We start from the raw sequence: 27,957 nt of genomic DNA, 5'->3' as shown, positions 1-27,957 counted from the left end.
TTGGTTTCCTTCCGCGCCGCCCTAAGAGGGCCGGTTTCTCCGTGCCCTAATCAATGGCTGCGCGCCTCTGAGAGAAGGCAGCTTTCGAGCCTCGCCCGTTGCCAAACAGACCAGTTTCTCCCCGACCACAGCTGGATTTCAGTGCAGTCGGGAGGTTTTGTTTTTCTCCCAAACGAGAAAGCTAGCCACGCAGCGTCTGCTGCCCTCCCTCTCTGCGCACTGTGAGCAAGCCTGCCGCGTATTCAGCCGCCCGCCCTTTCGGTGCTCACCGATCTCCGCACCTCCACAGCTCCTGAGGCTCAGCGTCCCCCTCTCTTTTTTTCTCTAGTTGTAGGTTTTCCACTCTGCCAGCTTTCCGGTGGTTCTGGACGGTGTGCGCTCTGTTTTCCAGTTGTAGTTTCAAAATTGTTGCGGTAGGCAACAGTTAGGTGTTTACCTTATGCCGCCATCTTGGTTTCGGCAGTCCGCCATGTCACAAAAATTTTATAAGCTTTCTGTAACCTAATTTTTAGTGAAGTTTTCATTTTATGTAGGATAGACTGCTTAACCATCCTCTCTGAGGTAGTAGTAAGGTTACCTCTAGAGAAACTCTTCTTTAATGTGCTTCTTGGTGAATGATCCCTTTGAAGCATCTGATGAAAGCTATGGGACCTCATTCTTGAAAATTGCACACACCTACTTTAGAGCACCATTTTTTTTTTCAAACTGTGGGACACTACAACTATTAGATTAATTCAAGAGAATAGAAAATATCAGTGTATCACACACAATAAAGATAAATTAACTTTCTTTAAGAAAGATATTATACACATACTAAAAAAAAAGCCAAAACAAATACCAAATGCACAAACAATAATAAAAAAGAATACTCAGAATAAGCAAATATTGAAAGGCAAATTACATAAAACATATTATTCCTACTGCGGTCTCCACTAGCATTTGTGAGAATATTTACTCAACTTTAACTGCTACTACAACTTTAAAGACTGGAACATTAATCTGTAGTAGAAGGCCACTAGGAATTTCTGGAGTTTGTGTATATGAAGCCCTAGGTTTTTGTCCCATTGCTTAGTTTTTAAATCATGCACTTTAATTCCTTTTTAATTTGAATTCACATTAAAATGGATAAAATTACTGATCTAAGGGGAACTTAAAAAAAAAATAGTTCAATGAAGATATAATTCACACACCATTCCTCTTTTCTACCTCTTATCTCCAAAAGGGCACATAGATAAAAACTCTAGTGCTATTAGCTTTATGCAGCTTAGTATATCAAACTAAATAAAAAGTAAAAATATTTTTATACGGCCTCAGCAATAGCTTTCTTCTGACTACTAAAATAAGCTGGTAAAAGTACCAAGAGTATACTCAGCATTCACAACTTTTGATAGGTTCTTTCTGAATTTACATACATTTTTCTATGCTTTATACTGACCTTTTTCCTCTAAAAATATATATTAGGATCTACTCACAGTTTAATTAAAGTTTACAAGGTACACACTATAGCACTTTATGGATTTAATGGAGTAGACTTTTTTTTACCTTGGGGTTGGAGAGAAAATTATACAATCGACTTCACATGAAATTTAAGTATTTGAACAGAAACCTCAGATTTCCATAACAAGTGCTAGAAATATGGAACTGATTCAGGAAAAGAAAAATTATTAAAACTGAAGGGAAATAAAGACAGGCTGGACCAGTGCCCTTCTTCACACTTAAAAAATGAAGGAGAGTGAAGAATAAGGAACTAACCTTTAATTTCAATGTCAACTATTTGGGAGGAAAACCTTTCATTTTTGCCTCTGGCCACTTGATTTCCAATTTCCTATCTGTAAAGTGAGAAGACTGAACTAATTCACCTTACAGGTGTAAGACTATGCAATGACTATTTATCTTGAATACAATGAATTTCCTATAAAATGAAAATAAATCCAAGATCTTATCAATAGAAAATGTAGACCTTGTACTATAATTTTAAATGTGCACTCTTTGTAGAGGTGCAGGAAGAAGACTGATTGTAACAGGGAATTTTTTTGGAGTGATGCAAAGGTTCTAAATCTGTTGTAGTGATTACATAACTATAAACATTTATCAAAGCTCACCGAACTATACTTATAAAATGATGAAATGTTCCTGTAGGTAAATTATACTTCAATAAATCTGACTTTTAATAAAAAGTGATCCTGAAATCTTAATCCTGTTTATAAGAAACTCAATTACTCTGAATTCCTTAATTCTTTCAAAACATTTAGAAACATACCTGTATGGTGCATAGAACTTAAATATTCATTCTGTAGGCCATTCTCACTTTTAGTCCTATCAACAATTTTCTGGCATGCAGATTCTCCTTTATTTGATTCTTCATTTTCACTTGCAGTATGATTTATTTTTTTCAGACTACATTTCACACTGCATATGTTTCTCCGATAATGAGGGTCACTTTCTTCCTGTTCAGCACTTGAATCATTTGCAGCTATGCAATGCTTTTTGTTTAGCATCTTCTTAAATATAGGCTTGGCAGAAGAGTTTTGTGAACAACTGTCCATTTCACTGGCTGAAGGAGAAGAAATACAACTGTCCTCTACAGTTGAACATTTTTGCATGGCTGAATTTTCATGGTAATGAGGATTAGGTTCATACTTTGGTTTGTCCAAACCAGGGAAACAAACAACAGCCAAAAACCAATGTGCACTGTAAAAAACAAATGAAACTAATGAGTATATTATTAGAAAAGTTATATTTGGCAATAAATATCAATTGAAATGCTTTTCTAAAGCTTTTCTCAAGAAATTTATTAAGAATGCCTAATTTTTTTCAACCTAAGTTTTGTTAGAATTTTGTAGCCCATATTCACTTCTGCAAAAAATCCTTTAAACCTTTTCTTGTGGAATAAAAATTTATAATTTTTTTCAGGTAATTTAACAAAATATAAATAATATCTCTGCCAATTCATCATTCCCATTCACTTTCCCTTTGCTTTATTTATGTAAAAGGATCGAAATCTACCTAGTCTTAAGATTATAAAGTCTTCAGAAGTCTAATCAGACTGTATAATTTTGAACATTTTCTAAATATTATACACATATATAGCTTTTTAAAAACTTTAACCATGTCTGTGTTTCTTTTATTAATAAGGTAGGAATTGCTTAACATTGAAAATATCAAATAATCCTTTGTCTCATGCTATATTGAAATGTAAATACACTAAAATGAAATAACATTTCTAATGTAATGATTATAAAAGAACTGAAAATACTAGTAGAGTTCCAGGTATCAAGTGGGTGCTCATGATATAGCTGAATTCAGGTACCATGGCTCCCAACAGCAGGATATAAACCATGAATAAGAAGCTATACAGCTAATATTGGCTAATAGTCATTAATCTAATGAAGAATTTTATTAAGTGCTTACTATATGCTAGGTAGTATTACATGCTAAACTAAAAGGAGCAGGCCATAGATGTTAGAGAACTTACTAGCCTGAGCACAATATCTGTAATATAGTAAGATGTTCAATAGGTCTTTTTTGAATGAAAAAATAAATCTAGTGATGAGGATAAAAGTTATGCTCCATTCTCATTTCTGCAAAATTTTAAATTACCCCAAGGCAATACTAAAAAACAACGCTGTCTCTTCATTGGATAGCCTAAGTAGAAAGATCAGAGGTCGGCTTCATCCTCATTATTATAAAGGACAGGTGGAAGAATGCTTCTCTCCTTAATTATTAATCCTCAGTATGCTGTGGTCTTAGGTCAGGCTAGGATGGTAGAAATAGCAGCACACCATCTTTCTCACTTCAACTCTAAGACTCAGCTAATATATGTCACATCTGAATTTCAGAAATGTTAAAATATGAAAAACGTGTTTTAAAAGTTGATTAAATATAGTGTAATACAGTGACTCTCAACCTATAGTAGTAACCTAAGTTTATCACCGTTTTTTTTTTAATTTGTTTAAATTTCTTTATTGATTAAGCTATCACATATTTGTCCTCATCCCCCCATTCCCAGCCCACACCCCTCCCCACACATGCCCCCACCCCCCTGTTGTCCTTAATCGCTGGTTAGGCTCATATGCTTGCACACAAGTCCTTTGGTTGATCTCTCCCCTTTATCCCCACCCTCTCCTACCCTCCCTCTGAGGCCCGACAGTCTGATCCATGCCTCCTTGTTTCTGGGTCTGTTCTTGTTCATCAGTCTATGTTGTTTATCATTTCCCCTAGATGAGTGAGATCATGTGCTACTAGAAATACACTTATAAGAACTGAAAATGAGACAAGCAATAATGATTATGCTGAAAGGCAATTGAATCAGTCTGTAGTGAGTTTCTTTCTGGGCTAACAGTTCTTTTGAGACCCAATTTCAATGTCAAACAGTTCCTTATGTGTACATGTCAGCAATGATATTGCAGTTCTGGATGGTGGACAAATGGTGGTAATTATCACCGGTTTTAACATTTCTCAGTCATGACAACGTGAATATAAGCTATAAATTTTCTAGTGCCTCACTGAAAAACTAGGAAAATTCTTTCTTCACCTAGCTAAAAGAAGAAAGCTGGAAACACCTGAGATCACTTTCAACCTCTAAGAGCCAGGATTTTGCTTTTATGATCCTTTTAATAGCAGCTACATTGAGCTTAAATCACCAGTGGGAGATGAGGCTAAAACAGGTAATTCGACTTATCTGAAGATGGATTAGATCCAAATATCAAATTTCTGCCCCTTGTCAATTACTATGACAATTTTTTAAAAAATATATTTCTTTATTGATTTCAGAGAGGAAGAGAGAGATAGAAACATCAATGATGAGAGAGAATCATTGATCGGCTGCCTCCTGCACACCCCCTACTGGGGATCAAGCCCGCAACCCAGGCATGTGCCCTTGGCTGGAATCGAACCTGGGACCCTTCAGTCCGCAGGTTGACGCTCTATCCACTGAGCCAAGCCGGCTAGGGCATACTATGACAATTTTTAACAAATAGTTTTTAATTGGAAAGAAATTAACACCACCAGGAAAACTGAAAATAAAACAGATGACAAATATATGGCAGTCTATGTAATATAATCAGTGTATATAAATACTTGTGGTGTACCTCTTAAAAATAAAATTGAGCCCTAGCTGGTTTGGCTCAGTGGATAGAGCATCGGCCTGCGGACTGAAGGGTCCCAGGTTCAATTCCGGTCAAGGGCACATGCCTGGGTTGCAAGCTCGGTCCCCAGTGGGGGGCGTGCGGGGGGCAGCTGATCCATGATGCTCTCTCATCATTGATGTTTCTATCATCTCTCTCTCTCCCTCTCACATCCTCTCTGAAATCAATAAAAATATATATTTAAAAAATAAAAAATAAAAATAAAACGAAACAAAATGCACCCTCATGAATTAGGTCTATTCTTCCATCCACAAATGGCATAGTACTCTTGCAGAATCATTTTCTGGCTCCACATCTTTATTCATTCTCTACTTTTCTCCAAAATTATTGAAAGCACTGATCATAGTTTCTAACCACAACAGACAGAGTGACTAAGAAGGATGTGCCTCTGTTGCTAAATTGTGTGTATTTCAAATTATATTTCTATTTAAAATTTTTATAATTCATTTCTGACAAATGGCTTTTTATGTACACTGAGTGGCCAGATTATGATGATCTCTGAACGCATAATAATCTGGCCATTCAGTGTACTTCTCTTGAGTATCTCATTTATTTGATACAAAGATACTATAAATCGTGCACCTGATCAGTTTTCCCCTTTGCACTGGCTGATAGAAAGCTCAGGGCAAATAGGTGGTTGATCTCCAGCAAAAGTCTAGAATACTTTTGGTAACCATTTGAGATACAAACACATGGAGTGGGCAGATTACTATGTGTTCAGAGATCATAATAATCTGGCCACTCAGTGTATTTTCTCCATTTCACCTATTAGGCAGCTTACATATTACTTTATATAACAAATATATGGCAAGGAACTTTGAGAAGAATGAAGAAACTGAAGATTAATTTTAAACTGTTTGACTATATATTTAAGTTGGGCTTTATCGCCATAACCAATATTTTGACCTAGTCTACCTATCGTTGGCTGAACTGATTAGAGAACACAAACGTTATAATTAAAGCAGGGTTTTAAATAAATACAGCTTGATTATACTGTACAGTGAATTTGCTTTTCATAGTGAGAAAAAAAATATTCAGAAGCTAGTCTGAGACAGTTAAGCTTAGTAGATATAAACAATCTCACAGAACACCAACCTCAGACAAGGCTATTCTGCAACCATAGTATGAGGCAAAGCAAGGCCATTTCATAATTTGTCTAAGCAGAGACAAACAAGGTCATAAAACCAACCCCACCAAATATCAAAATCCCCTTTTTTGCTTAATAAGTGAATGCTACTTCTTTACCCAAGCAAACCACTGCTTCCTTAGATCTTTCCCCAAATCACCAAACTAAAGCCCAAATTTTGTTATAGGCACTTTCAAACACACTTTCACTGAGAGGCTCCATGGTTGTCTATGGTATGTGTTCTCTTTTGATACAAGTAATAAGCCCAAAATTATCCAACTACAGGTATATTCCTGGGGATCTTTGATAGCAGAGCATAGGAAAACAAAAACAAAAAAAGAAATACAAACAAATTTAAGTCTAAACTGTATAATACTACTATCCTATAAATCAATGCCTCTTTTGGGGGAAATAACACAAATGTTTAACTATCCCCTTTTACTTAGAAAATAACTTTGAGTAGTCAGCATGGCTTTCAACTTGAGAAAATGACAAAAATCTAGCTAGACACCTTTTCTTCTTTTTCTTGGTTAAGAGCCTAAATGTGTTTTAAACTAAGAATTCAAATTCTTCTATGGGACCTAATCATCTTTCTGTATAAAGTAGCCTTTTCTTTTTCTTTGAACATATTTTTATTTATTTCAGAGAGAGGGAGATAGAAACATTAATGATGAGAAATAATGATTGATCAGCTGCCTTCTGCACACCCCACACTGGGGATGGGATCAAGCCCGCAACCGGGACATGTGCCTTTGACCAGAATCGAACCCGGGATCCTTCAGCCCATAGGCCAACACTCTATCCGCTGAGCCAAACCGGCTAGGGCAAAGTAGCTTTTTCTATACAATGTTTGCTAGACCACAAGCAGCACCATTTTAAAAATTAACATTATTCTACATTGACCAATAAAACAAAATTAGAAATATCTTATCTAGAGTTTGTAAAATTCAGTATCTTATATGATTTACTGGAAAGCTGCATCAATTATCATTAAAAAAGCAGTATAAGTATAGATATACAGAAGAAATTTCAAGTTTAAAGTGGATGAAATCTTCACATCCTAAACACATTTTCTAAAAATTGCCACATTTACAGAAAGGGAATTCTTACTCACGCTTCATTAAGGGGTACAAAAATAAAATCCTTTTCAAAAATATCTACATGCCGGGTCCAGGTTTTTACTCTCCCATGCCGCTTTTGCTGTATTCTGTAAGACAAGAGATAGACTATCAAGTTTCTGAAATGTTCCTAGTGCTTCAGCTTATATGCAACAATTTATAAATTATGAGTATTAAGATGTTAACAGAACAGTTGTAAAAGATGATTTAACAAGCTGGGGAAAGAAAACAAAACAGCTAGAAAGGTGTGAAACTGCCCATCACTGAATCTGGAAAAAAGAAATATTTAATTCCTACTACTATATACTAGTGTAAATCAGTGCTATTATTGTTTACTAGTAGCCCATTTGCAGGAAAAATCCTGCAAGCGGCAGCGGCAGCCGCATGCGCTGCCGCTGCCGCCACTCCTGCACCCGCGCCGCTGCCACCCACCCCGCCCCGGCTTTCCCTCTGGCAGCCATCTTGCTTTCCGCTTTTCCTCCGTCTTCCTTCTAAGTTGTCTTCAGTCTTCACTCCTCCCTCCCTCAGCGTATGCAAATTAACCGCCATCTTTGTTTGGTAATTTGCATACTCGCCCTGATTGGCTGGTGGGTGTGGCTTGGGCGTAGCAAAGGTGCGGTCAATTTGCATATTACTATTTTATTAGGTAGGATTACTGCAGAAATGGCACAAGCAATCACATTGAGAAGCGAATCAGACCATGACCAATGAGAACGGCAGAAAAAAGAGCAAGAAAAGTGAGCATTATCTTACTGGAGATGAAGAAGAATACACTACGACCACTGGTCAAAACCAATCACTATCATCAACTCAAAGATGAAAATTAGGAATCACTGAACTATTTGTATTATCCACATCAGCCTTCAATTCAAGCATTTAACAGCACTTACGATTTAAAAAAAATACCAACTCTTCATGTGTATCTTTTGATCAATTACTAAGTATTAATTAGAGCTGGATGCAATCACTAAATGGAGCATTATAAACAAAAGTACACAGGCCTATCAGGCCTAATAAGTGGAACAGTATTTCCTTAACTTATCTGAGAAGAAACATCCAACTTATTAAAAGTACAAACTCGCCCTAGCCAGTTTTGCTCACTGGATAGAGCGTCGGCCTGTGGATTGAAGGGTACTGGGTTGGATTCCGATCAAGGGCACGTACCTAGGTTGCAGACTCTTCCCTGGCTTGGGCCCTGGTTAGGGCGAGTGTAGGAGGCAACCAATTGATGTGTTTCTCTCACATCAATATTTCTCTCTGTCTTTCCTTCTCTCTCCCATTCTCTTTAAAATAAATGAAAAAATAGACTCAGGTGAGGATAAAAAAAAAAGTACAAACTCACAGGTTTCTTTCTTAGGTAGTGTGGAACATCTAGGGTAAAACAAAACAATCTACCCTATCTAATGAAGAGGGAATATGCTAATTGACTGTCGCACCCTCACAAAGGTGGTGGCGCCCACAGCCAATAAATCGGGAATATGCTAAATGACTGCCACACCCTCAAAGATGGCAGTGCTCAGTCCCCTCAGCCCCACCAAGGTGGGTCCGGCCGCTTCGCGCACTTGCCTCCAGAGTCCCCCATTCCCCTCAGCCCCCCAGCGCCAGTCCGAGGTGCAGGCAAGCCTCGGATGTTGGCTGCCCAGCCGCCCAGGGCGGGCCCGAGGTGCAGGTAAGCCTTGGATGGTGGCTGCCCAGCTGCCCAGGGCCCCCCGAGGCTCAGGTAACCACGGCCAGTTGAGGCTTGCACTGCCGGCAGTGGCAGCAGCAGAGGTGTGATGGGGGTGTTGCCTCCCGCCCCTGAGGGCTCCCAGACTGTGAGAGGGGGCAGGCCAGGCTGACGGACCCCCTCTCCAGTGCATGAATTTTCATGCACCATCCCTCTAGTATTTGATAAGTATCCAAGTAATTTTTAAAAAACCATAGGCATATTGGGAAAATACTGATCTAAATATTACACCTAAAACCTTTATGAATTCTACATATTCTTAAGGCTTTAGAATACTGTGGATATTGATCCACATTTTATACTGGATACAACCCAATATTATGATTTTGTTAACTAATAACAAATGATGTTGCCTCAATACAAATAAGTGATTTTTAAAAAAATGTTTTTATTGATGTTAGAGGGAGAGGGGGAGAGAGAGAAATATTGATCAGCTGCCTCCTACAGAGGATTGAGCCGGCAACCCAGGCATGTGCCCTGACTGGGAATCAAACTGGTGACTTTTTGGTTCATGGGACCCTTTTGGTGCATGGGAGAACTCAACCAGCTACACCACACTGGCCAGGGCACAAATAAGTGATTTTTTACTAAGTTAAATTTCAGTAACTTATTACATCTGTTCAATATTTTCAAAGAGCTTGACTTACGATAGATTAGTTGTTTCATGGAGATTTCTCCTCTCTCTCTGATTAAGGCGTTTGTAGAAAAAAGAACTGAATATATGAATTCGGTCAGCATCTTCTCTCTTCAGTTTTTCAAGCACCAAATATCTATTTTATAAAAAATAATCCCAATATAATGAATATAGCAGTTTACCTCACACTAACAACAGTCAGGCAGTAATCTATTTAGCCACCATCAATTTCTATTCCTTACAACTGAAAGAAGCAAAGTTGACTTCATATTCTAGATAATAACTACCAGATAATTCTCAAGTAATAAAAAAGTATATTTGAGAGGAAAACTGTGATTTGAAAGATCTAAAACAAGGGCACATTCACAAACATTCATGACATTATTTATAATAGCCACAAAGTGGAAATGTCAGAAATGCCTATCAACTAATGAATGGAAAATAAAATGTGATATATATCCATACAATGAAATATACTAAGCAACAAAAAGAAATAAAGCACTGATACCTTGAAAACACTGTGGTAAGTGAAAAAAAAAACTAGTCACAAAGGAGCACATGTTGTATAACTCCATGTATATGAAATGTTCAGAATATGCAAATCCACAGACAGAGAAGAGCTAGTGGTTGCCTAAAGCTAGAACTGGAGCTGAAGGAAAATAAGGAATCACTGCTAATGGTTATTGGGGCTCTTTGGGGGGATGAAAATATTATAATACTGACTGTGATGACATTGCACAAATGTCTGAATATACTAAAACCACTGAACTGCACACCTTAAATGAATGAATTGTATATTATGTGCATTATATCTTAATATACCTATTGTTTTTATGTGCTGCTTATTTTAAATAGTTCATTTAATAAACCATAAAAACCTAGTCATATATTACTTAAAAAAAAAACAAACAAAAATAAATAGAACCTATTCAGTGTTAAGGTTGCAACAATGAATTATTTAAAAAGATATATATTTTATTGATTTTTTTACAGAGAGGAAGGGTGAGGGATAGAGAGTTAGAAACATCGATCAGTTGCCTCCTGCACACCCCTACTGGGGATGTGCCCACAACCAAGGTACATGCCCTTAACTGAATTGAACCTGGGACCCTTTAGTCGGCAGGCCAATGCTGTAACCACTGAGCCAAACCGGTTAGGGCCAACAATGAATTATTAAAGGGATCTTATATTGGTTCTAATTTTTCCTTGCCTTAGTTGTTTCTTCTTTAGGTCTACCTCAAAAACAAACAACGATGGTTCCTTGATATCACAAGGAAAAATTATGATATATTAAATTTGTTTGTTAAAATCCTCAAAGGAACTATGCAAAATCAAGCTAATGACCATTTGCATTTTATTAAAATGAGGATAATCTAAAAGCCTTGTGAAATCTTACACAGAAACAGCAAATGTCCCCGAGGGCACACCTAGAGACATGTCCCTTAGCATAAAATGATCATTCTGAAGCTCAAGTTCTGATGAAAAGGACCCAATTACAAAATTTCTTGCTTTAGAGCAACTCAGTGTGCCCCGACAAAGAAAATTATAACACAGTGAATCATCTCATGACAATTTAAATCAATCAGTGAATTTTACAATAATACACTCAAAATAGAGCATGTAGTGAACTAGATTTGAATTTAGGGGCTATATCATAATTGGTGAACCATGCAGCTTTCACCAGCCCAAACTTCAATGGCCGCTCTGTAAAAGTGAGTCAAATTAACAGAGGGATAATTGAACTTAAAAAAGTTATTTGTGATTTAAGAAAACTGGCTCTAACTTCATATGTAAACAAATCCATGCCTTGTAAAATGTTTGTCTTTCTGAGTTGGCATACATCCACTGGTATTTCGTGACTATATATAGCTTTTCTAAATGTACAATGTACATATGTTAGAACCATTAAGTTTAATTAGGAAAGCCATGTCTCTTTTTATAGAACTACTAGCCTAGTGCACGAAATTCATGCACGGGGGTGGTGTCCCTCAGCCGGGCCTGAACCCTCTCCAATTTGAGACCCCTGGGGGGATGTCCGACTGTCGGACATCCCTCTCGCAATCCGGGACCACTGGCTGCTAACCGCTCACCTGCCTGCCTGCCTGATTGCCCCTAACCACTCTGCCTGCCGGCCTGCTCACCCCCAACTGCCCCACCCTACCAGCCTACTCACCTCCAACTTCCCCTCCTGCTGGCCTGCTCACCCCCAACTGCCCCCCCGGCCAGCCTGCTTGCCCCCAACTGCTCCCCCTCTGCTGGCCTACTCGCCCCCTACTCTCCCCCACCACCAGCCTGATCACCCCCAACTACCCTCCCCTCCTGGCCGGATCGCCCTAACCATCTCTGCCTCAGTCCCGCCACCATGGCTTTGTCTGGAAGGTCTCCCAGTCTTATGAGCATATTACCCTTTTATTAGTATAGATTAAAGGGAAATTTTATTACAAAATCTTGTGGGAATTTCATTCACTTGGGTACATTTTTTTCTTTCTGTATAAAACATTTAAATATTGAATGTCATGGTAAACCTGTCCACTTGGTATTTCATAAAGTGAACATTCTAACAATCAAATCATGACTTAACTATAGGATGAAGTTAAAAGATTATTTTAAGGTTACTCTGCTAGTCTACTAATATGGGTCTTTGAAAGTACTTTTTATTAAAGTAATTCTTTTCTTCTCTGCATTTTATTAACATTCTTTAGATGCAATGCCTTTTTAATTCTTATAATACTGACAAACTTTAAAAGTTTATTTCTAACTCGTAGAGTTAGAAAAGAAATGAGCAGCTTTGGTAACAACCAAATAACTGATTTTAATAGTGAAGTTTTAAAAGTTTCCTTTTAAAATTCACTACTAAGAATGTCACAAGTGTGGCTCAGTGGTTGAGCATTGACCTATGAACCAGGAGGTCATGTTCTGATTCTGGTTGTACATGCCAGGGTTGTGGGCTCAATCCCCAGTGGAAGGCGTGCATGAGGCAGCTGATCAATGACTCTCTCTTATCATTTATGTTTCTAACTCCCTCTGAAATAAATAAAAATATATTATATATAAAAGAATGTTACAAGTATAGGGTGTCCCCCATAAATGTATACATACACTTTGAATAATTATAAAAGCAGTGTTTATTAATATACATTTCATTTTCAAAATTGAACTATTAGCTGTTAAAGTGTGTACACATTTTTTTGGACAACCTATATGCAATTTTTTAAAAATCATGGATTTTGTTAGAATTTTATTTGGAATACTGATTTACATCAGAAAAGATAGAACTTGTAGATAATTAAGTTTAGTGTATAAAATTTGTTTTAAAGTGTAACTATAAAATGTCAAGGGGTCCCCTGAAAATATAAAGAATTTCAAGAGTATAAACAAATGACTATAAAATGTCTACTGTAGTATAAATTATATATTATTTATGTATGAAATAGAATAAACTAAAATATAAACAAAATATTAGGAGTTCAACTTAGTTTTTCGATCTACCTATATGCTTTCAAAAACAGAAACATTTTAAATAAAAAGACTTAAGCAGGTTAAAGTAAACCGGTAAAGAAATAGGTAGCATGTAAACAGAACCATGTAAACATAATCCGAAAGAAAGCTGGAATAGCTACATTCATTTTGAACAAAGTGGATTTAAGAACAAGGAAGATTATCAAGGATAAAGAGGGACATTACATAATAAAGGAATCAATCTCTGAGAAGGCTTAAACATGTATGTGCCTAATAACAGAGCTTCAAAATACATAAGGCAAAAACCGATAGATCTAAAAGGAGAAACTGACAAATCCATAATTAAAACTGGAAATCAACAACCTTCTCAATAATTGATAAAATAGGTATGTAGAAAATCAGTTAAGGACAAAGATGAGTCCAATATTCAACAACTTGACCTAATTGACATCTACACAATGGAACACTACACTGCTGTAAAAAAGGAAGAGACTCCTACCATTTCTAACAGCATGGATGGAGCTAGAGAGCATTATGCTAAGTGAAATAAGTCAGTCAGAGAAAGATAAATAACACATGATCTCACTCATTTATTGAATATAATGAACAACATAAACTGATGAACAAAAACAGATCCAGAGACAGAGAAGCATCAGACGCTCAAACCTCAGAGGGAAGGTAGGGGAGGGTGGGAGTAAGGGAGAGAGATCAACCAAAGGACCTGTATGCATGCATATAAGCCTAACCAATGGACACAGACACCTTTTGTTTATCACCCATCCATCAATGGACAGTTTGGGTTGTTTCTACCTCTTGACTATTATGAATAGTGCTTTGGGTGTGCAAAAATCTCTTTGCAACATTACTCTTAATTCTTTTGGCTATACACACGAAATGGGATTGTTAGATCACTTGATAGTTCTATTTATAATTTTTTGAGGAACCACCATACAGTTTTCTATATTGGCTGTAACATTTTACACTCCTACCAGCAGTACACAGGGTGCCATTTGTCCACATTATTTTTGTTAGTTTTTTTGAGTGGTTTTTTTTTTTTTTAGTTGCCACCCTAACGGGTGTGAGGCGACATCTCATTTTGGTTTTGAATTTTCTTTGATGACTAATAATGTCAAGGATCTTTTCATATGCTTATTAGATATTGGTATGAGATAACATCTTTTGATTTTGCTTAAGAGCTTTGTCTGAACTTGTCATTGAATGACTGTTTGATCTCAAAGGGATCTACATCTGCAAAATTAGGCATTTAAAATCTAGGGCAGTTTCTCTTGTCAGCAAATCTGTAACACACTTATAATTTACTGAAACATATTCCATTACCATCAACTCTTCAAAAGAAAAAACAATATCTTTGATAATGGGGGGGTATAGTTAATATAAATAAGAGTATAATATTACCCCCTAATGTTAGGTAAAGTCTACTGGTGTTGCATTCTTCTGTATCCTTGTTGATTTTGTTTAATTGTCCTATCAAATTGTTGAGAGAGGGGAATTCAAGTCTCCAGCTATATTTGTGAATTTTTCACTTTCTCCTTTTAGATCAGGGGTGAGGAATGTCCGGCCTATAGGCCATGTAAGGCCCATGAAATCATTTGGTCTGGTCCTGCCAAGGCATTATGGATGAGTTAATTAAATGTTTGACCAAATATAGGAGGTTAATTTTTAACTTGATATTTTGTATGGCCCTTGAATGATGTTATAAATATCTAAATGGCCCTTGGCAGAAAAAAGTTCCCCAACCAGTTTTAGATCTATCAGTTTTTGCTTCACATATTTTGTAGCTCTGTTTTATGGCACATGCCCAATAAGTACAGCGAGGTCTTCTTCTCCTTTTTTTAATATATTTTACTGATTTTTTTTAGAGAGGAAAGGAGAGGGAGAGTTAGAAACATCGATGAGAGTGAGAGAAACATCGATCAGCTGCCTCCTGCACACTCCCTACTGGGGATATGCACGCAACCAAAGTACATGCCCTTGACCAGAACCGAACTGGTCAGGGACAGCTAGGTCTTCCTGATGGATTCATTCATTTATGACTATTTTTTTTATTTTTTTTATCACTATTTAATGTCCTGCTCTATCCCTGGTAATTAATTAAATTGTCTTTGCTCAGAAGTTTACTTTATATGATGTTAACAGAGTAACTCCTGCTCTCTATTAATATCTGCATGCTCTATCTTCTTCCATCCTTTTCATACACACACACACACACACACACACACACACACACACACACGTAATTATCTTTGGAGTTTTTTTGTAGATAAGACACACTTGGCCTGTGTTTATTCCACTCCACAAAGATTCACGTGTTCATAATTGTTCATTAAAAATTATATGACGGGTGCTTTAAAATGTTTGTCAGATAATTCTAATATCTGTGTAATCTCGGTGTTGACTATCTATTGGCTGTTCTTTCTCATTTAGTTTAAAATCTTTCTGGTTCTTGGTGAGACAAATAATTTTAAAATCTGGAAATTTGAGTGTTATAAGACTCTGGATCTCATTTAATTCTTGTGTTTTAGCAGGCTTTCCCTGGCACCACACTCTAGTGTTTGAAATAGGCACCAACTCATTATTCCCAGGTGGGGAGGAGGTTTAGGTTCTCCACTAGGCCATCATTAATGTGGAAGGGCTCCATGTTACTGTTGGATGGTGGTGGAAGGCTTCCCACTAGGCTTCCACTGGTACCACTCCCAGTGGATGGGGAGGAGTACCTCATTATCCCCCTGGCCCTCCCTATGGACTAGGGTGAAGTCTGGATGTATACTGGACCTTAATTAGCTTAGGGTAACTGTGACCTTAAAGTTGTTCTTAACCTTTATCTGCCTTGACCTCTGCTGATACCACTAAATGTATCCAGCTCTAAAGAGTTTACCTCCCTTCAATTTTATGATTTCATACTCTCTGGATTTTTCTTCTTACCTCTCAAATACCTTCAGAATTTATTCACGGGAGCCTCTATCTTCCCTGTCTATCTAACTCTGTTGTCCAGGTTCTGTCCTTATGGCCTTTTCTCATTTTTTAATCCCTACCTAAACAATTTGATCAGTTTTCTTTTTTATTTATTTCAAATATATTTTTTATTGATTTCTGAGAGGAAGGGAGAGGGAGAGATAGAAACATCAATTATGAGAGAGAATCATTGGTTGGCTGCCTCCTGCATGCCCCCTATTGGGGAATGAGCCCTCAACCCAGGCATGTGCCCTTGACCGGAGTTGAACTGGGACCCTTCAGTCCACAGCAACGCTCTATTCACTGAACCAAATAAGCCAGGGCTTGATCAATTTTCCTAATTAAATTACTACTTGTAAAAAGTAAAGCCTCCTAACTGTATGTCCAGCCAGAACTCAAATGACACCCAGAACCATATATTCAACCGTTTATTGGCACTCTCCTTTTGCTGTATCAGACATCTAAAAGGGATATTTCCCCCCCACCCCCCACCCTACCCAAACCTATTCTGCTTCTGAATTCACTGCTTCAGTTAGTGGCAAAATCATTTAGCAGGTCTCTGTAGTCAGAAAACTAGGAGTTATTTGAAACCCATTTTTATCCTTCAGAATAAGGCTTGGAGTCCTGCTAAACAACTCTACCTCTTAAAACATTTTATTATTTCCTTTTCCCTCAAACAAAAATGACCTAATTAGGCTTCTGAGATCACTCTAATTAAATTTCTTTAAATCATTTATCATCTAGACTTCCATAATAAAAATGCTTATCAAAATGATATTAAGGAAACACACTTACATGACTTCTCTCATCAATACTTATCACTTGTTATAACAATGTGGACTGCAACTATTAGTAGGCTATAGAATCATTCAGCAGCTTTTAATAATCAGATTTCTAAAAATTGTTTTGTTTTATAAAATACATTTGAATAAACTAGAAAGTATTGTAAAGCTCTAAGCACACTGATATTTAAGTTGTTTTGTTTCATATACACACCATTTTATATCACAAACCAGTAAACACATACAAATTTATACATGTATAAACACACTGCACATACATGTATATGCATGTGTATATTGGGTCATGATGTAAGCTCTTCCAGGGAAGCTCCTTGGTCCCTCATATTTCCCAATCTCTGAAGAGAATGAAACATTCTTCTTTCTACTTTGTCTTCTATTATTACTTCAATCCCGTATTTGTGTTCCCTACGATAATAAACTTCTAACACAGTACTTGGTATATAAGCTGGCACTTGGACATTTACTGAAGGAAATGAGTGAGATCATATTTTTGTGCTTGCTTAAAAAATTAGTACCTACCCTAGGGTAGTAACAATTTTTAAAGGCTTAAAACACTACAAAAATAACAACATAATAAGCTGTCATTTAAAAACACTTTGCATGTGCCAGGTATTTTTCCTAGTGCTTAATATGTATTATCTTATTTAATCCTTACAACCTTATTAGATATAATTTTTAAAATGAGGAACCACAGGTAGAGACATTAACTTCCCACACTAAATGGCAATGATGGCATTCAAAACCCAAATAGTTTTGACTCAGAAAACAAAGATACACATTATAGAATGCTAAAGAGTTGCTAAAAGGTTAGCAGAAAGTTAACTTACTTCAAATAAAAGTCTATAATAACATCATTTAAAAATTCTCCTTCACTTAGACAGTGCAGGTCCTCATTAGTAACGGAGATGCCTCCCTTAGCTGGAGGTGGTGGATATACTATCAACCTGTAACAAAAATTTTTTAAAAAGTAGATTATAAAATATTTGTGTGTATATATATAACTGAAATGCAATAAAACAGAGAAGAAATTTAAGAGTGTTGTAAATGTGAAGGAATTCTCTCACTTTTCCACAGGACCCATAAAGATGGTGTGACTCTCTCCAGTTTCTTCCTCATCATCAAAAAACTGAAATTGTTTGCTTCTAAGTTGTACTCTAGATTCCAGGGGCACCTGGAAAAGGAAATTAAATGATCAATTCAAAGTCAATTGGGAAAATTTTATAAATAAAGAGCAAGCACAAGGCAAGAATTTTTTTAATTAAAAAGGATTAAAAATATGAATCTAAAAAGAACGCATGGTTTTTAAAAAAGAAACAGGAAAAAACACGGGTTCACTTATTTATTATTTCTGGTACACTGATACTCTTGAATTTTTGAAACAATGGTCTCTGGTATCTTGTCTGAAATCTCAATACCCATATTAAATTAGATTATGTTAGTAAAATCCAAAGAACAGATATAGTATATTTTTCTTCTAGTAGGGAAGGCTAAGCAATCCATAGGATATGGAGCAGAGGATGAGGAAACATAGTACAATGAGCTTCAGTTCTCCAGAGTCAAGGAGTTAAAGGAAGAGCCTTCCACTGAAATTTGAGCCCATCCCAGCTACTTCATTGCTCTAGCTGTTCTATTTTCCTCCAGAACTATCTTCTGCAGACAATTTTTCAAAAGAAGGAGAATGATTCCCCTTTCTTATTCTGTTCTTTTCCTCAACTTCTATGGTGAGGTCTTGTCAACTTCACTAAGATTGTGCCTTGGATAGCCCTATCTCCAAGTGTGTAGCCAGGTTGAAAGATTTTTGTGTTCCCAATAAATTAAGTCAGTAAAATTCAGTTGCTGTGGTAAGGGACAAATTTAAAGTATTTAAGTTATATTTATATTATTTAACACTATACTATTGTGTTACAATACTGCCTTTGATTCAGGTGTCTTCAGAGTTACCTACTATATTACTTATTCTAGAACTGGATATATATGTTGAGAGTCAGGATGGTAGGTATTCTTCATTTCCCAAGTTTTCAACCATGTATGTACATGTTACATATAAGTATACATCAGGAACCAAAACTCCTTTATTTTTATTGAAGCCCATGGCATCACTGGAAATCAGCAGGGTAATAACAGACTGGAATATAGCAGTAATGTATATGTATGTTGAAAGAGAAAAAAAAAAGAGAGAGTAAAAGGATATGAAAAGTAAAAAAAGAATAGAGTATGGAGCCCAGCCTGTGTGGCTCACTGGTTGAGCACTGACGCATGCATTGAAAGGTCACCAGTTTGATTACTGGTCAGGGCAATTGCCCAAGTTGCAGGCTCGATCCCCAGCGGGGAACGTGCAGGAGGCAGTTAAAATATATTTCTCTCTCTCCCTTCCTCTCTCAATAAAATCAATAAAAATATATATTTTAAAAAAAGAATAGAGTATAGAAAGGAGCTAAAAATGCTTCTTAGACCTGTACCAAATACTATTTTTGTCACAAAGTCACCTATTCACCATTATATTTCGACACAAGATAGTTTACAAATCGCATATAAAAGCAAATAATTCTGAGATGGAATTTTAAAAATCTAACTCTGAAATGAATAGTATAATAAAATGTATTTCCCCTTAAAGCTATATGTTATTTAAGATTATTTAAAAATTAAAAAGCATAATTACATTTTTAATTTTGTTTTCTTTTTGAACACAACTTCCTTTGATCCTCTCTTCATACGTTCTTGTACAGGCAACAAGTCTACTATTAGCTTCTTCAAAGGGAATTTTCGCAAAAAAATTGGATACATTATTCTTTATACCAATTTCAGTAACGATACTTTCAAATACCGTATTTGCTTGAGCATCAAGGGCATTTTGAAAAATTAAAATTATATACTGTTCTTCCAAATCTGAAAAGAAATCAATATAACTATAAGTTTAAAGAAAAAAATAAGTATATAAGAAATTATTAGAAAAAGAGTAACAACTAGTTATTCCAAGAACATCACCAGAAATCCTCGTATCAATGTTCAAAACAATATTTGGCAATGTATATACAATAAATATAAAATGAAGATCAGTGACAGTGTTACCTGACAATGTCACCTAGGTTATTAAGAGAAAGGAATCAGAACACATTACTCTAGCAGTAGCTCAAGAACAAATCTATTCATGGGTATAACTAATTTGCTTCATCTAATAGGATCAAAATATATTTATAGTTTTACATATGTATAAATTAAAAATTTTATCAAACACAAATAAGAAATTTCCAAGTGAGCTAGAGAATTTAACTGTAAAAACTGTGATTCACTAATGTGCAAACTCTTAAGCTGAAGCAGCAATTTCTGTTGAAAAGTATTTATTTTACAAATATTCATGCTCTGCCATAAACATCAGAACCATATCAATTATTATAGAGATTGAAGATACATTCCATGAACTTGCAAACTTCCAATTCAGGCTAAGTTTCAAGGATTCCTGATTTATATGATTGTACTTAGTACCTATCAGTGCATTTTAAAAAGTTCATTTTATCTAAGGACTATGCTGTACACCTGAAACCAGTACAAAATAATATTGAAAGTAAACTTTAATTGAAAAAAATTTTTTAAAAATCATTTTACTCAGATAATACAAGGTCAAAGAGTACAGACCTTTGAATTTTAACCATTTCAAAAACGTTATCAATGAGCAAACCTGTGTTTTATCATTAGAACTTCCACTTCATGTGGGCTTTTCCTCATCTATAAAAGGGTAAAGTAATATCTATCCTACAAGGTTCTTGTAAGGAATATAATCTATCTATAGATAGATTATATATTAAAAAAAAATAGAGAAATATGCTAATTAACTGGGACGCCATCATGGGTTGACTGGACAGGAGGTTGCGCGTGCAGCTTTGGGGGCAAGGCGGCAGGGGCAGGGCCTGATCAGCAGCAGTCGTGGCTGCTTCAAGAGCCGGAGAGGAAGGAAGGGCCGGACCGGCAGTGGCTGCTGTGGGACCCGGGGAGTGCCGCAGGACTCCTAATAAATATAATATAATCCTAGTTATAAAAGCGTAATATGCAAATTGTCCCCTCGACTGGGAGTTTATCTGGGAGTTTGACCAGGGGACGTGGCAGACAGCCAGGGGAAGGGAGGGAGTACTTGCTTGGCAGCCAGCAGCCGCTAAGAACCCTACCAGTGCATGAATTTCTACACTGGGCCTCTAGTATAATATAATATACATGTAAAGAATCTATCAAAGCATACTCACATTCTGCTAGTCAATGAATTGTACTTATTATAATCCAATCTACATAACTTACTTGTTAACTTATGCATTCTTTTACAATGAGTCCAAACTTTATCATCCATACTCATTTGCATCAGCATGCTCAGCTTCTCATAAACTGGTGGTATCGTCTGAAGAAATACTACTGGTAATTTACGAACATTACACCATTCACATTTAGTTAGATCAGAGGTATTTAAAGAAAAGCCTACTGGATCAGCTTCTGCTTCTGGAGAAAAACAAATGGAAATGGAAAATGAATCAATTCTTAAAACAGCAAATTCATAAATGAAGAAGAGTGTGAGAAAATACAAGTTTAAAGTAAAACACATTTATTATGCTCTGTAAATAGCAACTTCTAGTGGGAAATGAAGAAAAATCTTTATTACTATCTTAAAGAAGCTTCTGCATTATTTTTCCAAAAGGAGGTTCTAATGAAGTATACTTACAATTAAACATAGATTTTGTGATGTTACAGAATGAAATTACATTATTAACACATCGCGGACCAGTAGTTTTATTGCTAGCTTTACCCAGTGGCCAGATAAGTTTCTATTGAAAGAGTACAAAAAATGTTTTACATAAATGTTAAAGGCACGCTTTAAAATTAAATACTCATTGCATTTTGAAGTTATTTATTACATGTTCTTACAAGCTAATACCTTTTTAAAGTATGATACTTTGTAAAACACTGTGTAGTATGAAGCGAGAATTCTCATGATCCATCCGCAATGTGTTAAGAAATATCTAATAACTAATCATGTATATATAATTTAATCTTTCATTCCTGTAAAGTGCTTTAGTGTAAACAAAACTTAAGTTAGCAAAAAGACATATTATAGCTTACCTTCTAGTGGTATCTTGATAAAATCTAAACAAAACTAAAAAAATAAAACAAATTAATGCCAATCTGATTTATGAGGATTTTGCTACCAACACCCCAAATGACATATTATTTGGCACTTAGATTACAGAGGGCAGAAGAAATGAATCATCTACCATGTGCTTAAATATAAAACAAGATAACCTCCCACTTCCAAATTACCTCTCAGAAAGGTAGCCTTCACCTTTCTGATTCAAATATTGAGAATATTCTTATACTATTGACTTATTTTTTGTAATTTCGAAGAGAAATTGAGAAAATCCTATATAATAAAACCCTAATATGCAAATCGACAGAATGGTGGAACGACCGGTGGAATGACAGGTCACTACGCACACTGACCACCAGGGGGCAGATGCTCAATATAGGAGTTGACCCCCTGGTGGTCAGTGCATTCCCACGGGGAAAGTGCCACTCAGCCAGAAGCCGGGCTCATGGCTGGCAAGTGCAATGGCAGTGGCAGGAGCCTCTCCCCACCTCCGCTGCAGGCAGGTGATAAGGAGCGAGGGGTCCCAGACTGCGAGAGGGATCCCAGTCTGCAAGAGGGAGCAGGCCGGGGTGAGGTGATCCCCCCTCTAGTATTACAATAAATACCTGAATACTTATACCCAGATTCACTAACTGTTAATATCTTTCTACACTTAATCATTCTTTATGTATATACTAGAAACCTGGTGCTCTAATTTTGTGTACAGGTGGGGTCCCTCAGCCTGGCTGGTGGTTGGGGCTGATTGGGGTCATGAGAAGTTGGCTGGCGGGGGAGGGGCGGCAAATGTTGGCTGGCCGGGGTAAGGGGCTGTGAGATGTTGGCCAGCCATGGGAGGTTGGCTGTGCGAGTGCACAGACCACCAGGGGGCAGCTCCTGCATTGAGCATCTGCCCCCTGGTGGTCAGTTCACATCATAGCGACCAGTTGACCGGTCATTCAGTCACTTAGGCTTTTAGATAGATAGATAGATAGATAGATAGATAGATAGATAGATAGATAGATAGATACACACACACACACACACACACACACACACGGAGAGTCATTTCCCTTTTGCTAAACCAGTATAAAGGCAGGTTCATTACTACAACATCTAAGAAAATAAAAATTAAGTTCATTCAACATACAATTCATACTCAAATTTCCCCAACTGCTCAAAATTGTCCTTTATATTTGCCTTAATTTTCCCCCAACTGATGATTCTGTCATGGCAATGTTACATTAGTCTCTCTTTTGTTTACTACTGTCTATAACAGAGAGAAACCTCCCTCTGCTTTTTATAACATAGCCTTTGAAAAATCCAAGCTAGGTTCTAAAAAATGTACAACACCCTGGGACTGCATCACATTGAAGGCACATGATGTCAGCCAGCCCCACTATTGATAGAAGCTTAATCACTTGTTGAAGTCAGTGTGTCAAATCTTTCCACTGTAAAATACTTAAAATCTGTTTCTTAGATTAAATAATGACATGGCAGATATATCGTTTCAGTACAAAACATAAAAGAAGTTATGTACAGAAAGAAAATGTCAAATCATCTTTTAACACACAATCTGAAGAAATTACAGATCCACTATGCCCTATCAAAAATGTTCTTTGACTAAATCCCATGGTACAAGGAAGATTAATAACAGATGGAAAATTTCCATATCATAAGCACAACTACTTTTTAGCTAAAATATTTCACTTAGCATTTTAAGTTAAAAAAACCTATTTTATTATACACACTGCCTTTTCTTTTTTAAACTGAATTCAGTTTTTCTTCAGTAGATCATATACATATTAATCTGTAACTTTCATGTAAAAAGTTCATTCAAATTTTGATGTCATTCTTGCTAGATAGCCTTGAGACTTTGTAACTTTCAACTAAATGGCTAAATTATCAGCCTTAATTATCATACCAAGGAGTTCTGAATAATTGTGCTCTGAATAATGTGAGGGGAAAGCCATAAAACCTATAAGATATTCCTGGAAATTTCTGATATATAAGACATAGTATAACATTTTTATTATCTGACAGTACCATAGAAGATCATCTGTACCATGAAGGCTTGAAACAAAATAGAAGCTTCATAAATCCCTGAAAACCCTGCTATATAACAATATTGCTGGGCAATAATAAATAGTCTATATATAATTTGCTTTAGATCTCTGGAGTACTTCAGACCATTCTAGTTTTTAAATCATGAGAAGCTAGAGTTTTTTGATGGGGAAAAAAATTGCTCTTTTCCCATATGACTTTTCTTGCATAAGAAATCTGGTCCACATTTCATTTTCTCCTATAAACTTAACCTATAAAGATTTTCCCCCTATTGATCGTATTTGTTCTAGAATCATGAATCCTAGAAAATAAATAGCTATTATTTACCACAACTGACTTAATAATAAAGCAACCTTTTAAATTTCCTAATACAATGTGTTTTCTTAAAGGTATTACTCTTGTATAAAGAAGAATACAAGACAGAGTTTAAAAGGTTAGAAATGGATAGCCAAGCACACCAAGTTAAGGAATTATAAAGGCTTACAAAATAGTGCAGTGCTAAAGGAAGATCAATTGTCCAACAATGTATAGAGCATATTAGAGAAGAAGAAAAATGATGACTAAGAAGGCTAGTTAAGGAGATTACAGAAAATGCAAATTTGAATTGGATTGGTAGCAGTAAAATAATAAGAAAACTCGCATGACAGATAAAAATAAAAGGACTAGCCGAAACCGGTTTGGCTCAGTGGATAGAGCGTCAGCCTGTGGACTCAAGGGTCCCAGGTTTGATTCCGGTCAAGGGCATGTACCTTGGTTGCGGGCACATCCCCAGTAGGGGGTGTGCAAGAGGCAGCTGATCGATGTTTCTCTCTCATCGATGTTTCTAACTCTCTATCCCTCTCTCTTCCTCTCTGTAAAAAATCAGTAAAATATATTAAAAAAAATAAAATAAAAGGACTAATGAAAGTTCCTTGGATTTTGTGGATACTGAACCAGTGCCTTTTGAATGGCTACTGTAGTCCAATAATCTATTTCTAGGAGTCTTAGTGCTGCAAGACATTTTCTTGCAGACTCCAAAACTTTTGGATTCTTCTTTCTGTAAGAATATTCTTTAAAATACTGTTTTCATTGAGCTGGCATTAAGAATGAAATAGTAGCCTTAGCTGGTTTAGCTCAGTGGATAGAGCATTGGCCTGCAGACTGAAAGGTCCCAGGTTCGATTCCAGTCAAGGACACATGCCTGGGTTGCAGGCTAGGTCCCCAGTAGGGGACATGCAGGAGGCAGACAATCAATGATTCTCTCTCATCATTGATGTTTCTATCTCTCTCCCACTCTCCCTTCCTCTTTGAAATCAATAAAAAAATATATTTTTATAAAGTAAGAAGTGGAAAGTTTTAACTCAGTTAAATTACTAAGTATCTTCCCACAATGAATATGTCACTACCATGAACAATGAATAATAAAAAAGTTTTTACTGATTTTAATGTGAGGACTTATTTATAACTAGAGGCCCGGTGCACGAAATTCATGCATGGGGGGTGTGTGTCCCTCAGCCCAGCCTCCAATCTGGGATTCCTCGAGGGATCGGGTCTAAATGGGCAGTCAGACATCCCTCTCAGAATCCAGGACTGCTGGCTCGCAACTGCTCACCTGCCTGCCTTCCTGATTGCCCTTAATGGCTTCTGCCTGCTAGCCTGATCACTCCCTAACCACTCCCCTGCCAGCCTGATTGATGTCTAACTGCTCCCCTGCCAGCCTGATTGCCCCTAACTGCCCTCCCCTGCAGGCCTGGGACCCCCCCCGCAACTGCCCTTCCCTGCAGGCCCGGTCACCCCCAAATTCCCTCCTTTACCGGCCTGGTCACCCCTAACTGCCCTCCCCTGCAGGCTTGATCGCCCCCAATTGCCCTCCCTTGCAGGCCTGGTCCCTCCCAACTGCCCTCCCCTGCTGGTCACCTTGTGGTGGACATCTTGTGTCCACATGGGGGCAGCCATCTTGTGTGTTGGAGTGATGGCTATTACTCTTTTATTAGATAGGATGGTTTATATACTATTAAATAAATATAAAATCTTAAAAATAATTTAATATTCTATTAAATATTTTAAAGTATTACTTATTAGCCTTAGCCACAGAATTATGAATCTTATAATTGGTACAATGAACGCAGAAGAATGTACTTACAATTACAGGTTCTACTAATAGCCGAAAGAGTGTCCCTACTCGTATACTTCGACAGTTTAAAATGACACTGCCATAGGAAGTTGGGCAGTTTAAAGATACAGGATCAGCTAAAGTTTCTTGAGCAATCACCTTGCGACGTTTCAGAGGTGTGTTGATAATAGAATTACCAAACTGAAAAAGAAAAAAATTTTCACTTAATAAAGTACTAAAACAAGGCTTTGAACTAAGTATATATATGCAGAAGACCCAATATGAGAAATGTAATTATCAAAACATAAGATTAAGTTACTTCAGTGGTATCAGATGAAGTAATTTCTTGATTTTATATAATAATAAACTCTTGTAATGTTATATACTTTATCTAGTTATTACTTTAAATTAAAATAATAGCACAGCAGTGAAAAATGGTATTCTGGGAAGACTGCTTGGTTTCAAATCAGTTACACATCTTTTAATCTGATTTTGTGAACTTAATAACTCCGTAAATATTGGTTTCTTAAATTGTAAAATATGAAGAGTAAGAGTATTTACTCAAATGAGCTAATGCCTATAAACAGCTTAGCACAGTGCTTCATGCACAGTAAAAGACTAGATAAATTAGCTAGTAACAGTAGTAGTGGTTGTAGAACCTGGGGTTAAATCAACATTTTAGAAAACAGGTGATTTAAGGGTATAGCTATCTGCATTAATAAAAGATGCTTCTTTATATATTAAACTTTTAAAACTAGTTGATATACATATTATTAAATACATATACATATTGGTTGATCCTCACCTGAGGATATTTTCCCCATTGCTTTTTCAGAGAGTGGAAGGGAGGAAGGGAAGGAGAAAAGGAGGGAGAGAGCAAGAGAAGAGAGAGAAACACTGATGTGAGACACAGCAACTGGTTGCCTCTGGCATGCGCCCTGGGGTGGGGAGCAAACCCACAACCCAGGCATGTGCCCTTGACCAGAAATTGAACCTGAGACCTTCAGTGCTCAGGCCAACTCTCTAACCACTGAGTGACAGCCAGGGCATAAAATATTTTTCCTATATAATAAAAATTTAATATGCTAAGCGTCCGGTCATCTGGTGACCAGTCCACTTTTCAACCAATCAAAGCGTAATATGCTAATGATATGCTAAGGCCACTTAACCGCTCACTATGATGTGCACTGACCACCAAGGGGCAGACGCGCCAACTGGTAGGTTAGCTTGCTGCTGGGGTCCAGCTGATTGGGACTGAGCGAGATGGACCAGACACGCCCTGGAGCCCTCCTGCGGTCTCTCCCGGGCCCAATCATGCACCAGTGGGGTCCCTTGGCCTGGCTTGAGCCCTCTCGCAATCCAGGACCCCTCGGGGAATGTCGGAGAGCTGGTTTCAGCCCGATCCCACAGGCCACTCTCCTCGAGAGGGCACCAGATGCAGGGCTCAGGGATGGTGAGTGCTGCTGTGGCAGTGCAAGACTCTCCTGATTGGGACTGATTGAGCGCGAGCCCACGGCAGACACAGTGGGACCAGAATGAACAGGAGCAGCAGGTAGGAGCTGCAGGCAGTGTTGGACTGCAGGTTTCAGCTCAATCTCTGCAGGCCACCCAAAGAGGCCCCACCCATTCATGAATTTATGCACTGGGCCTCTAGTATAAGTATAATTTAAATTTAAAGAAATTAAAATTATGTTAAAAACTTTATTATCAACAT

At 37.1% G+C, this 27,957-nt stretch overlaps 1 protein-coding gene across 5 annotated transcripts in view; it reads right to left on the bottom strand.

Annotated features, from left to right (window-relative positions):
- SENP6 (SUMO specific peptidase 6) overlaps positions 1–27,957 on the bottom strand; it is a 97,338-nt gene that overhangs the window by 11,151 nt on the left and 58,230 nt on the right. For all 5 annotated transcript variants that reach the window (XM_028157887.2, XM_028157460.2, XM_028157525.2 and 2 more), the window contains 9 exons: positions 26,274–26,444; positions 22,087–22,120; positions 21,274–21,468; positions 19,646–19,872; positions 18,051–18,157; positions 17,814–17,930; positions 9,765–9,887; positions 7,388–7,480; positions 2,261–2,691 (listed from right to left, as the gene is read on the bottom strand). In XM_028157887.2, coding sequence (XP_028013688.1) covers positions 2,261–2,691; positions 7,388–7,480; positions 9,765–9,887; positions 17,814–17,930; positions 18,051–18,157; positions 19,646–19,872; positions 21,274–21,468; positions 22,087–22,120; positions 26,274–26,444 — 1,498 coding nt within the window. The remainder of the gene's footprint in view (positions 1–2,260; positions 2,692–7,387; positions 7,481–9,764; positions 9,888–17,813; positions 17,931–18,050; positions 18,158–19,645; positions 19,873–21,273; positions 21,469–22,086; positions 22,121–26,273; positions 26,445–27,957) is intronic.

Source organism: Eptesicus fuscus, chromosome 10 (assembly GCF_027574615.1).
Source record: "Eptesicus fuscus isolate TK198812 chromosome 10, DD_ASM_mEF_20220401, whole genome shotgun sequence".
NCBI classification, from domain to species: domain Eukaryota; kingdom Metazoa; phylum Chordata; class Mammalia; order Chiroptera; family Vespertilionidae; genus Eptesicus; species Eptesicus fuscus.
This window is presented reverse-complemented; position numbering and strand designations above follow the sequence as displayed.